The sequence below is a fragment of the Galeopterus variegatus genome, unplaced genomic scaffold, assembly GCF_000696425.1.
Source record: "Galeopterus variegatus unplaced genomic scaffold, G_variegatus-3.0.2 Scaffold2712, whole genome shotgun sequence".
Lineage (NCBI taxonomy): Eukaryota > Metazoa > Chordata > Mammalia > Dermoptera > Cynocephalidae > Galeopterus > Galeopterus variegatus.
The window spans coordinates 264,061-278,222 of NW_007728823.1; the positions used below are offsets into that span (position 1 = coordinate 264,061).

The 14,162-nt window shown below is 35.3% G+C and overlaps 1 protein-coding gene across 1 annotated transcript; it reads right to left on the reverse strand.

Annotated features, from left to right (window-relative positions):
- Positions 1–565: 565 nt before the first annotated feature.
- LOC103598692 (TFIIA-alpha and beta-like factor) lies at positions 566–9,506 on the reverse strand (the record flags this gene model as incomplete). Its single annotated transcript, XM_008582739.1, has 4 exons — positions 566–836; positions 7,738–7,827; positions 8,592–8,854; positions 9,454–9,506. Coding segments are annotated over 4 exons (514 nt in total), but the record flags the coding sequence as incomplete, so codon positions are not given.
- Positions 9,507–14,162: the final 4,656 nt, after the last annotated feature.

Sequence of the window (14,162 nt, forward strand, 5' to 3'; positions counted from 1 at the left end):
AAAAAAATAGAAAATAGCAATATAATAACAAAGGTAATAACAAAGAAAAAATATAGTGTAACAACTATTTACATAAAATTTACATTGTGTTAGATATTCCAAGTAATCTAGAGGTGATTTAAAGTATATGGAAGGAGGGGGGAGGGAAGAAGACAAAACAATCACAATTCCTTGAAGTTGATAGGACAAGTGACCCGATATGAGGTTGGGAGGGAGGGGGGAGAGGGAGGAGGAAGGGAGGTTTTGGTAATGGGCCACAATAATCAACCACATTGTATATTGACAAAATAAAATAAAAAGATTCCCCAGGACCTTCTGTAACATGGTTTGGTAAGATGTGGGAGGAACCCTGGCCCCAATCTAATACCTGATACTGACTTTACCATGAAGGGGAATTGGAATCTGATTTAAATTTTACTTCAAGAATAAATGTGACATTTCTTCATGCTCCATCACACCCAATGCATCTGTGCTTTGCAACACTATAGATAACTAGGGTTTTTGGTGTTTTTTTTTTTTTTTTAAAAAAAAACCTATCAAAACACAAAATATATGTAAAACTGCATATTTGTATCTGCATATGAATTATAATTTTATTCATTTCCATACAGTGAACTAAAAATTTGGGTAGCTCTATTATGGACTATATTTAAAATAAAAATACATTTCATAGCATGAAATATAGTCCCACTGATGTCTAAAAGACTAATGTACTGAGCTCATAAGGTTTACCACTCTGCATCACCAACGGCTTTTGCAAATACGTAGTCTCTCCCTCCAAAACACATAACACCATCTTTCAAATAGAATTTCCATTTGTTCTTGCTTCGATGAATCTGGAGGGAGAAAAATAATCTAAATTAATTAATTTCACAAGTTAAAGGATCAATTACATTTCTTTGCTGTAGCAAATGGAATTATTCTGATCCTAAATGTGAGTTCTATAAAAGTAAGACCTCCTCAACATAGTTCATTCATTCAATTAACAAATGTCTGAGTTCTCATGTGTCAGATACTGTTTTAGGCACTGGAGATACATATAAGTTTGAAATATATATATTATATATATGTGTTTATATTTATTATATATGCAAAAAAAAAACAGAAAAAAATTTCTGCCATTGAAGAGTTTATATTTTAATTGGGAGGGGGGGTGAAAAAGGAACAGAAACCTAATAAGCAAATTATATAGAATATTAAAAAGTGACAAGTGCCATGAATAAAATAGAACAGGAAAAGGAAGATCACAAATATAGAGGTAGGGTTGCAACTTTAAATATGACAGTCAGGGTGGGCTTGACTTTTGAGGTGACATTTGAGCAAAGACTTAAAGAAGGTGAGGAATAAGGGGGCTAGGCAGATATTGACAGAAGAGCATTCCAAGCAAAGGGAACAGAAGTGAAAGGTCCCAAGGAGGGGCATGCCTGGATTGTTCAAAAACAGCAAAGAGTCCTGTATATCTGCAAAGGAATAAACAGGGAGGATGTGGTAAATATTATCAGGAATTAAAGAGTGGTGTTTCTTTGAAGGAAGAAAGTCATAATAAAGTACTGAGCAAGGTCAGAAGATACAGCTTAAAATCTGTTACGATTCTGCTGGCTGTTCTTTTGATTCAATAAATCAGCCTTGACGGTGACAAAATAAAAAACAGAAAATCCTACTGCTTCAAAAGGTAAGAAACCATAAAATCATTGCTACCTCTGGGTAAACCACAAGTGACTATTGAAAAGCCTTAGAAAGCCAAAGTGGTTCTGTTAAAACCGTAAATCAGATGTCACTTCTCCACTCAGAACTCTCCAATGACTTCCCATCCAAAAACTAAAGTCCTTACAATGGACTCCAATATCCCCCACTTCCCCTCACTTTCCCTCACTTTCTGCTCTGGCCTTCTCACAATTCCTGAACACACAGGCATTCTCCTACCTCAGGACTTTTGTATTTGCTTTTCCCTCTGTCTGAAATGCTTACACCCAAATATTCTTTTTTGGATATTGTAAGTCCGTTCCTTTACCTCCCTCTGATTTTTATCCTATTACATTCTCAGTAAGGCCCCCCTTGGACATCCCATCTAAAATTGCAACCTAGGGCCGGCCCGGTGGTGCACTGGAGAGTGCGCCACTTGGGAGCATGGCAGTGCTCCCGCCAAGGGTTCAGATCCCATGTGGAGACCGGTTCCCGCTCACTGGCTGAGCGCGGTGCAGGCGCAACACCGAGGGTTGCGATCCCGTTGCCGGTCAGTAAAAAAGACAAAAAGGAAAAAAAATAAAAATAAAATAAAATTGCAACCTATTCCTCCCCAACATCATTAAAATGTCAAATTCTATTAATCTAACGTGATTTCAATAAAAGTACAAACATGTTGTTATTTTGAACCAGACAAGCTGATTCTGAAGGTAATATGGAAAAATAAACATGAATATCCAGGAAAATTCTGGCAAAGAACATCTGTGAAGAAGTACTAATCGTACCAGACATTAGAAGTCTCAATAATTAAAACAATATAATACAACCTATCGACAAACCAGTGGACCAAAACAGAAATCAGGAAGTAGACCCAACTACATATAGAAATTTAATAGATGATAAATCATTTCTGATAAGTGGGGACAAAATAGACTTTTCAACAAATGATGTTAGGAAAATTGGGTAGTCACCTGGAAAAAAATTAAAGTTGAAACCATATATGACATTACACAGCAGGATAAATACCAAATGAATCAAGACTAATTAATTATATATGGTATTCTAGTATCTATAGTATTCATATATATATGAAATACTAGAAAAAAACATGAGTGAATCCCTTTAAAACTCTGAGGTAGGAAAGAACTTTCTATTTATGACTCAAAATTCGGAAACCATAAAATTAAAGATTTACAATTCAATATCTGTACATAAGAAAAAGCAATGAAAGCAAACAAGAAAATAGTATTTCTATGTGTTAAAAGGCTAATCTCCCCCAAAATAATATGGAACTCTTCAGAATCACTCAATAGAAGACCAATAATCCAATTTTTTAAAAGACAAAGGTTATAAACAAGCAGTTCACAAAAAGTAAATACAAATGGCCCTTAAACACATGGAAAGTGAAAAATCACACCAAAATAGCATTTTTCACCTTTCATAATAGCAAAGATCCAAATTTTTTTATTGCATTCTACTGGCAAGGCTGTAGTAAAAGAGGCACTCTCAAAAACACTGTAGTGGAAGTATATATTGGAATACCCTCTTGAAGAGCATTTTAGCAATACCTGACCAAATACATTTGCTCTTTGACCGAGTAATCACATTTCTTAGGACTTATTTAATAGATATATCTGCACATATATTATATGTCTTATGTACCTGGTAATTCAAAGCAAAAGACTAAAAACTCACAAACACCCATCAGTACAGGATTGATTAAATAAATTTTAATAATCCTGCAATGGAATATTATGTAGCTATTAAAATATTAGCACGAAGAAAGTCTCTAAGGAGAGATCTGAGAAATACATTGTTAAGAGAAATAGGGCAAGTTGCAGAATATAGCGGTCTGTGCTACCTTTTATACTTACACTTGAGTAAAGAAACTATAAATATATTTAAAAGCTAATATAACTAGTTATTTATTTGCACTCAAGACAGGGACAGGGAATTACTAGCAGGGAGCACAAATGGTAAAGGAGTGGGAACCAGACTTGTCGTTGTACAACTTTTTACAGTGTTTTGATTTTTAAATCATGTGTATGCACTATCTATACAAAAACAAAATAAGACGTTTAGAGAGAAAAAGAGACTGTGTTACACACCTAGCAATTAATCATTATACTAGCATCTAAAGACAAAGCCAGTTATAAGCAAGTGTGCCAAACTGTTAAATGAACATACAGGATATTCAAATGGTTTTCACATTCCAGTATAAATAGTATCCTACCTATAGAACACTTCCACCTATAGTAAAAGGTTTCATTTCACATTAATTTTCCTCATCATATCCTTATCATTTTAATCTTTATATTGATCTTGGGCATTCTCTAGGCCTCTGAAATAGCATGTCCATACCATTTAACTAGTTCTCACCCAGTACATAAACCAGTGGCCTTCATTTAGCCCATTTTTATTATACATGTTAATATGATGAAAGTTTTCCTCCAATTGTTAACCGGTAAATTTTAAAGGTAAATTGCATCTGCTAATCAAAGCCAAATAAAATATACTTAAAAAAACAAACAAACAAAAAAAAAACAGTGCTTCCTGCTTCTCAAGGTTTAATGGCATGCAAATCACCTGGGGGTCTAGTTAAAATACATATTCTAATCTAGTACTCTGGGGTAGGATACAACATTCTGCATTTGTAACACTTTCCTGGTGGAACTGATACTACTGGCCTTTAAAACACACTGAGTAGTAAAGCTCTAAAAAGATTACTGACAGTTCTTTCAATTTATTTGAGTTTCATTAAATTCAATATTCTTCAAAACAAATCAACCAATGGCCAGAACTAGTAAGTTTTTCCTCTATAAAAATTCACTATAACAACAGTGTTCTCCCAGGCCACTTTGACCTTACAGATACATTCTCTTTGCCAGCTATCTTCTGACTTCATTATTCCCTTTTTAAAATTTTCCAATGGTTCCCAAATGCATGGTTTCCATTAATTTTTTAGTACTGCTCTTAAAATATTCACTAATTAGTACTCTCAGACAGCTAGATTTGTTAACACTATACATTGAATATTGCTTCTATCTACCCCATAATGTTATTGTAAGAAGCAAAAGACAGGGCCAGCCTGGTGGCACACTGCTACAGTGCGCCGCTTGGGAGCGCGGCTGTGCTCCCGCCGAGGGTTCGAATCCCACATACAGACCGGTTCCCACTCACTGGCTGAGCAAGGTGCGGGCGCAACACCGAGGGTTGCGATCCCGTTGCCGGTCCCGGTCCGGTCCGGGCGCGACACTGAGGGTGGCAATCCATTGCCGGACACAAAAAAAGACAAAAAGGAAAAAAAAAAACACTCCAAAAAATCAAAACACTATGTAATTACAAGCTGTCTCCCACAATGCAGCAAACAAAGGATACTATATCCATAATGGTCTAGAAAATTCCTTGAGACTTTATGGACTGCATGTATCATTAGTGCCTTATAATGTTTCCTTCATAGAAGGTAATACACTGTTCGTAAGAAACTAAAATAAGTTTTGAAATAAGAACTGTCCCTTTTATATCCTCTACTCCTTATTTTATATTTACCAGCATCTAAGTCACCATTTTCTATCTGTATAAAATGTTATAGGGGAGAAAGCAATCTTCTTTTTAGAGAAAAGAATTTGCTTTTATAACAATTCAAAATGCTATCCTTTGTTCACCCCAATTATATTTAAAGTACGGCTGAAAAAAGGCTAAAAATGTAAATATACTTTAGTCATCAGGGAAACACAAATCAAAACCACAGTGAGATATCACTTCACACCTATAAGGATGACTAGAATCAGAAAGTCAGATAAGTACTGGTAAGGTTTCAAAGAAACTGAAACCCTCAAACACTGCTGGTAAGAATGTAAAATAGTACATACACTTTGGAAAACAGCCTGGTAGCTCCTCAAACCAATACCATATGACCCAGGAATTCAACTCCTAGGTATATACCAAAACAGATGAAAACATGTCTACACAAAAACCTGTACACAAATATTTAAAGCAGCATTATTCATAATAGCCAAAGGGTAGTTATGGGTTTCAGGACATGTTTCCCCAAAATATGGCACATTGGCATTTGAGAAAACAGCAGAAGCAAGAAGTTCTCTTTGACCTTCCCCTTGCCACTCTCCCCAGAAGCAGGCCACAAAAGAATTGACCTTCCTCTGGAGTAAGTCATAAAACCTTTATTCCAGAGGTGCCCAGAGGAAAGGAATGTCCTTATCTCTGAAAATATAAGGGCAGAGAGAAGAATTTGAACCAACAGGTCTTACTAAGTTCCCCCAGTTTATTACCATTAGATCATAACCTTTTTTCCTCCAATCATGCTTCTGCACAACTGTCCAGAAAAATACTGTTTCCTCTGTTTCTTTGGGTCTTCATTTCCAAACGTTTCCATGTCTTGTAAAACTTATATTAAATACACTTGTATGCATTTCTCTTTTAATCTGTTTTTATTATAGGTGCATCAGTCATGAAACTAGCAATAGGTGAGGAAAAGATACTACTTTTTCTTCCCTACAATATAAACAACCCAAATATCCATCTACAGACAAATAGAAAAATGAAATCTGTGGCATATCCATTTAATAGACTATTATTTGGCAATGAAAAGGAATGAAGTCCTGATACATGTTACGATGTGAATGAATCTTGAAAACACTGTGCTAAGTGAAAAAAGCCAGTCACAAAAGACCATACATATGATTCCTTTCGTATGAAACTCAGAATGGGGAAATCCAAAAAACAGAAAGTAGATTAGTCCTACAAGTGAGAGTAGGGGAAACAGGGAGATACTAAAGTGAGAACTAAAGGGTATGGGGTTTCTTTTTGAGGTGATGAAAAGGTTCTAAAGTTGACTGATAATGGTTGCACATATCCAGGAACATACTAAATAACCACTGAATTGTACACTTTAAACAGGTGAATTGTACTGTATGTTAATTATATCTCAAAGATGTTTTTAAAAAGATGCAAATATTCATGAATTAAGGACAAAAATTCCCTTTCTACTACATAATCACAGCTATAATGTTTTAAAAAGAGAATAAAAGCAGTATTATTTTTTAGTTGACAAAGTTAAATTGCCACTAACAACCTCTAGGCTTGAAACCTGAGAGACACTCTCAACTAATTACCAAGTCCCACTATTCTTCCACCACTACCTCTGACTTTTCCATGTTCTTATACTGCCGTCCTTGATCTCAGCTCTGGTCATTTCAGGTCTTTACTGCCCCTGTTTTTCTTACCATTTGCCTTTTCCAAATCAAACATGGCCAGTTTTTAAACCCAATTACAATTTTCTCAATAACCTTCTCAGAAAGCTAATGTCTTTCAAACAAAGTTTGGATTTCTCCTGCTAGCATTCAGGATATTCCAGTCTGCTCCAGACTCTGTTGCCACCAACTCAGCTTCATTTCCTAGTACATCCAACAAGAAAACCCTTCGTTCAAGTCAGAGCTGTCTCTTCACTGTCCCTCATACATACTACATTCATTCATTTCTCTGCCTTTATCAGACTATTCTACTCTGAATGCCTACTCTCCATACTTACCTATATCCTTCAAATTATCCAAGGCCCATTTCAAAGCCCCACATCACCTGTGAAGGATTTGTGGAGAACTCCAACTACGAATGATTTCTGTACTTCCTAGCCACTTTCAGGATTTACTGTCTGTGCCACTCATCTTAGCATTTGATTTACATGCCACATATTTTAGCATTTGATTTCTCTGTCACATATTTTAGCTTTTGATTTACTGGCCATCTTATTGTATGTCATTCCATTATTCCATGAGAAGCATCTTGCTTCAGTAAGACTGTTACCTCCTTATGACAAGGACTATCACTTTTTTGGTATCACTTTTCTGGTTTCGCTGAGACCACACAGCACAGAGCTAAGACACAAAATATACCCTCAAAACTTACATAAGTAAATTGCTGTTTTGAGATTAATTTAACTGTGAACTGTAACTCACCATCACGTTTCCCATCATTTTACATACCCTTCTACTATAAATGCAATTAACAAATCCAAAGTCCAAAAGGTGAATACAGTACCTTATCATACTGACAGACAATGACATTATCTGTGTCAAACAGGTCTGGTACATCCTGCTCACTAACATCATCTCCAGAATTTAAAGGGTCCTAAAGATGAAAGATGATCACATTAAGAAATTTCATAATTCTTCAAATTTTTTAAAGACATATAGAAATAGAGGAACTTCAAGAGGCAGAATAGAATTGTACTTAAAAGTCAAATAGCCTGGGTTTGAAACCCAGCTTGGCCATATAATAATTATAAGACTATCCTTTGCCAAGTTACTAAAACTCCCCATACCTCAGTTTAGTCATCCATAAAATGAGGATAGTAATGAGACCCATATAATACTGACACTATTAAATAAGGTAAGGCAGGTAAGACTTAGTATGATACCTGGCACATATGAGGCATCTTCAAAAAGTCCATGGAAAGATTTGTATTATCTTTTAATTCCATTTTTCCATGAACTTTCGGAAGTACCTTCATATGTAAAGCCACGATAAATGATAGCTAATCCTACTTATGCACTTCTTAATTACCACATCCCGTCCAGATTTTACTGCATTTATTAGAATTAGAGCAGATGCTGTATGCTTCTACCCAGGCTGCTTTCTTTAACCTCCACTCCCATCCCCTAAACCTCCCACTATCTCTAGTTAGGATCAACAAATACCAAAGCTGATTCTTAAATGTTTAATTCTTGTTCAAATTATAGTTTAAGATTGAAAATTTAAATCCCAGCATAAAAATAAGTCTCATTTTAAAAGATTAAAGAAAGGGTTAATCTTGTTATAACTTTTGGTTTCAAAGAATACTAAAGCACAAATGTTATAAATTAATAAAGAAAGTCTCAGCTCAGAATCCTCACCTCTTCTACAATGTCTATTTGAGGGTCTTCATTATCACTACTGTTTGCAGTTGAATCTTCATCTGATATACTGTCAGCTTCTTCTTCAAGTACCTTCAGATCTCCTGCATCAATAATCCCTAGAAATTCATTTTCATCTACATCTCTTGTACTTCCTAATTCTTCATTGGAAGATGTATCACCAGTTCCATCTATTTGAATTATTTCATTAATATCACCATCAGCTACCTGAATGCTTAAATCCATCTGAGAATTAGAATCCTAAAAAGAGAAAGAAATGCAGTAAAGTTCTTCAAGTCAAACGAGGTATATAAAACACTGAATCAGAATTTTAAATTATTTTAATAAACACTCCACAAGAGGTCACCTAAAAAATATTACTACCTTATAAGATGATGTTTACTCCTGATTTTAGATTTTAGAATACCCTTAGAATTTTGATGTAACATGGGAATATTTTTTTAAATTATAAAGTAAACTCATTTATAATCATATATAGACAGCAAATCAATTCACTGCTTTCAGATAATATTTACCAGTTTTTATATGTACTATCTTAGATTTATACAGTATCTGTTAGGTGTTAACCATATGATTTGATTTTAAACAGTAACTCAGTGAAATAGAGAAGACAAGTGGCATCAGGCTTAATAAATAAATAAAAAATATAAAGGACTATACTAAGTAGAATAAGCCAAAAACAGAAAGACAAATATTATATGATTCCACTTATATGAGGAACCTAGAACAGGCAAATTCATAAAGACAGAAAATAAAATAGAGGCTACCCAGAGCTGGGAGGAAGGGGGAAATGAGTTATTGTTTAGTGGATACAGAGTATCTGTTTGAGATCATGAAAAAGTTCTGGAAATGGGTAGTGGTGATGGTTGTACAACATTGCGAATATACTTACTACTACAGAATTATACACTTTTAAAATGGTTGAAATGCCAAATTTTGTGTTATGTATATTTTAACACTACAAGAATTTTAAATTAAAAAACTGGAAAAAACAAAGAAAATTTAGTAATCCCCTCTGGTCACATAAATAGCTATTATTTTTATCATTATCTTCATCCAGCACAGCTAACAAATGAGCATCTGCTATGTATTTTATAGGCATTTTCTCATTTAAACCTAATAATAACACACTGAAAAATAAGTTATGTGGCTTACCAAGATCACAGAGCTAGAAAAGGGTTAAGCAGGATTCAAACCCAAGTTTGACTGCAGAGACTACACTCTTCCCTCCCACACCATACTGCCCCCTTATTCGGTTGTCATAGGGTACGATCGACAAAATTTCAAGCTTCTTAAGAGCAGGGGCTGTTTAATATGATCATATATGCCACAGAATTTACAGCAGTAGTACTTAACCTTTTTGGAGAAGTCAGAGAATCCTTGAAAACCTGATAAAAGCTCCAGATGCTAAAATGGGAGTGTACAGTGGAAGCACATATACCGGTTGACACACATATTGCATATACGACAAGTTACTTTAGCTTTAAGGATGGTGTACAAAGTGTAGCTCAAGGACTTCAAAAGAATGGCTTTCAGCACACAAAAAGCCTTCATCGCATCAGCCTGAGAAGTCTTAGGAATCTTCAGGGTCACAGAAGGTAAAGAAAGCCCCTAACAGGGCCCAAGAAGCTTTGCTAAGGTTTGAACAGATGCCCTTTCTTTATATTCCTTCTGAGTTTGCAAGGCACAAATACAAAAATACACATCTCGATGCATCAATTTAAGATACATCTTGAGTATCTGAATATTTGAATATACTCAACTTATTTTTTGATGGGCGAAGATTACCCATCTAGGATTCATACCCATATGAACATTCTCTTCAGTGAACCTCACAAAGTCCCCTCAACTAATAATCCTATGTAGAAAAATTCAGGTTAATAAACTAAATGTATGTAAGTTCACATGCAATTAATGTTTACAACATTGGAAATAGATTTCCTTCACAGATGGAATATAAGGAATATCTCACTTATTCAAATACTAATAGCTATGGGCTCAAAAATGGAAATAAATCCAAATTGTAGAAATATTTTTTTATTCTGCTCTAAAATAAATTAGAGAAATATCGTAGTTGCACTGCTGCTTATGATGTAAAAACTAAAAAAAAGTCACAACCATACCACAAATTAGCATAAACTGGACAAACTACAAAATTACAACTTTTCTCGAATCCATCAAAAATATGGAGTCACTGGGCACTCAAGCAGCCTAAAATCCAAGGAGATAGCCCCCTAGAGACAGAACATGCAGACATATCTCTCTATGAGAAAAGTAATGCCCATTTCCCAATACAAATGCTATTTACCGCAGTCTCTCCTTTTCTATATAAGATGTCTGACATTCAATCAAAAATGGAATTAAAAAGCAACAAAAACTAACCATCAAGCAGCAAAGCAATCAAGAGAACCAGGCTCAGAGATGGTAAAATCACCAGACTATGATTGATATGTTAGATGAACTAGTGAAAAAGGTGGGCAACATGCATGAACAAATGGATAATTTCAGAGGGATGGAAACTATAAAAGCCATATAGAATTCTAGAAATAAAAACCATAATATAAGAGTAAATATTTCATTTGAAGGAGTCATCAGTAGATGTGACACAGACAAGGAAAGAATCAAAAGCATGCAGGAAAAAATGGAAAAAAAATACAAATAGAAAACTGACAAGTTTTTAAATAACTGTATTAAATATAGATCATCTAGACATCCCAATTAAAAGATAGGGATTATCAGATTGATTAAATTAGCAAGACCCAACCATATGCTATCTTTCAGTAACCCACTTTCAATATGATGACACAAATAGGTTAAAAGTAAATGAATAGAAAAACATGTACCATGCAAACACTAATCAAAATAAAGCTACAATAACTATATTAGTATCAGAAAAAGTATGCTTCAAAACAAGGAATATTACCAGAGATAAATAAGAACATTACATAATGATAAGTGAATTCAAGAAGACATCAATCCTAAATACATATGTACCTATCAAAATTACATGAATCAAAAACTGATAGAAGTAAAAGGATAAATAGACAAATCCACAATTATAGTTGGAGATCAACATTCTTCTCCCGGGCCGGCCCGGTGGCACACTGGATAGTGCGCTGCTTGGGAAGCGCGGCGGCGCTCCCGTCCGAGGGTTCGGATCCCACATACAGACCGGCTCCCGCTCACTGGCTGAGCGAGGCGCGGGAGCAACACTGAGGCTTGCGATCCCGTTGCCGGTCCCCGGTCCGGTACGGGGGCAACACTGAGGGTTGCGATCCGTTGCCGGACACGGAAAAAAGACAAAAAAAAAAAAAAACATTCTTCTCTCAAACAGAAAATTTAGAACGAAATTCAGTATAGATATAGAAGACCTGAACAATGCAATCAGCCAGCTTGACCTAACTGAAATGCATAGAATACTCCACCCCAAAATAGTCAAATGCACAGAATGTTCACCATTGTAGACCACATTCTTGGTCATAAAATAAAGCTTGACAAATTTAAAACATATGAAGTATGTTCTCTGGCCACAAAGGTATTAAACCAGAAATCAATAACAAAAAGATAGATCTGAAAGATCCAAACATTTTGCAATTAAATAACACAATTCCAAATATCAATGAGTCAAAAAGTAAATCACAAGGCAAATTCAAAAATAATTTTAACTGAATGCAAATAAAAACATAAAATGTCAAAACTTGTGAGATGTAGAGTGCCTAGAAGGAAATTTATAGCATTAAATGATTACATTAGAAAAGAAGAAAGTCTTGAATCAATGGCCTAATATTCCACCTTAAGAAACTAGAAAGAGAAAACCAAATTAAGCCCAAAGCAAACAGAAGGAAACTATAAAGAGAAACAAATTAAGAACAGAAAATAATTGATAAGAATCAATAAAACCAAAAGTTTGTTCTTTGAAAAGATAAATAAAATTGAAACACTGCTAGCCAGATGGACAAAAAGGAGAGAGAAGGAGGGGGATGGACAGGATGGAGGGGGAGGGAGAAAGAGGAAGGGACAAGGGGAGAGGCAGAGAGGGAGAAAGAGAAGACACAAATAAATAATATTAGAAATTAAAGAAGGGTTGTTGCCATAGATCCTTAAGACACTAAAAGAATAAGGAAATATTGTAAACGTCCAATAAATTTTATGACTTAGATAAAATGGATAAATTCCTTGAAAAAAACTACTAAAGTTTATTCAAGAAGAAACAGATAACCTAAATAGACATATTAAAGAAATTTTATTTACTTAAAAACCTCCCCACCAAGAAAAACTCCAGATCCAGAGGACTACAAACTTATGGAAAACAAAAGAGGCACAGATATTTTTCAACTGATTTTTATAAAATTAGCATTGCCCTGATACCTATTACAAAAAAGAAAACTACAGACCAATATTCCTCATGAACAGAGGTAAAACTCAATTAAATTTTAGCAAATTGAATCCTTCAAAATATAAAAAGAATAATTCAACATGACTAAATGAACTTTATCCTGAGAATGTTTTTGAAAGTTGAACATTCAAAAGTCAGTCAATGTACTTCACCATAGCAAAAGATGAAAGAAGGAAACCAATTTGGTTTCAATAAATGCAGAAAAAGCATTTGAAAAATTGTACATCAATTCATGATAAAAACTCTCAAACTAAGTTAAAGAAAACTTTCTCTACCTGATAAAGGGCACCTACAGAAAAAACCAACACAGTTAACATAATATTTGATGATGAAAGACTGACTGCTTTCCCCTTAATATCAGGAAAAATATATCTGCTCTCACCACTCCAATTTAAGTTTATACTGGAGGTCCTAGTCCGTACAATAAGGCAAGAGAAAAATTTGTACTGATTGTGAAGGAATAAATTAAACTGATTCTATTCATGATAAAAAAAAAAGGTGATTGTCTACATAAAACAATTCCAAGGGATCTACAAAATAACTACTAAAACTAATAAGAAGGTTTAACAAAGCCATAGGATATAAGGTCAATTTACAAAAATCAATCACAGGTCTATATAATAGCAATAAGTAATTTGAAATTTATAAATAGTATCACTTAAAGTAGCAAGAGAAAGCAATTCATCCATGTACAAGGGATCCTCAGTAAGAGTATCAGCAGATTTCTCAGCAGAACTCTTAAGGCCATAAGGCAATGGGATAATATATTTAAACTGCTTAAAAAAAGAACTGTCAGGGGATTAAGATGGCGACGGGTCTGGAGCGGCCGTGCCAGGAGACAGCGCGATCCTGAGAGCTGTGCGCTGTGANAGGCCAAGAAAGCCAGCAAAAAACTGCGCAGAAATGGAGTGAAACGCGCCGGACCGGCCCACCTCTGCGAGCTCTGTAAGTCACCCCCAGCCCAGCCCCACTTGCGGGGTGAAGCCCAACTGCTCCCCGCCCACCTGGCTCCCACCTACCACACCAGGCTAGGCACCCACAACAGAGCTGCCTCCATTTTCTCGGGTGGGGGCAGAGAAGGCCGGCTTAGTGAAGGCAGGCCAGCCATCTCTGCTTGGCGCAGCTCCGCACTGAGACGTGCCATTTGCTTACCT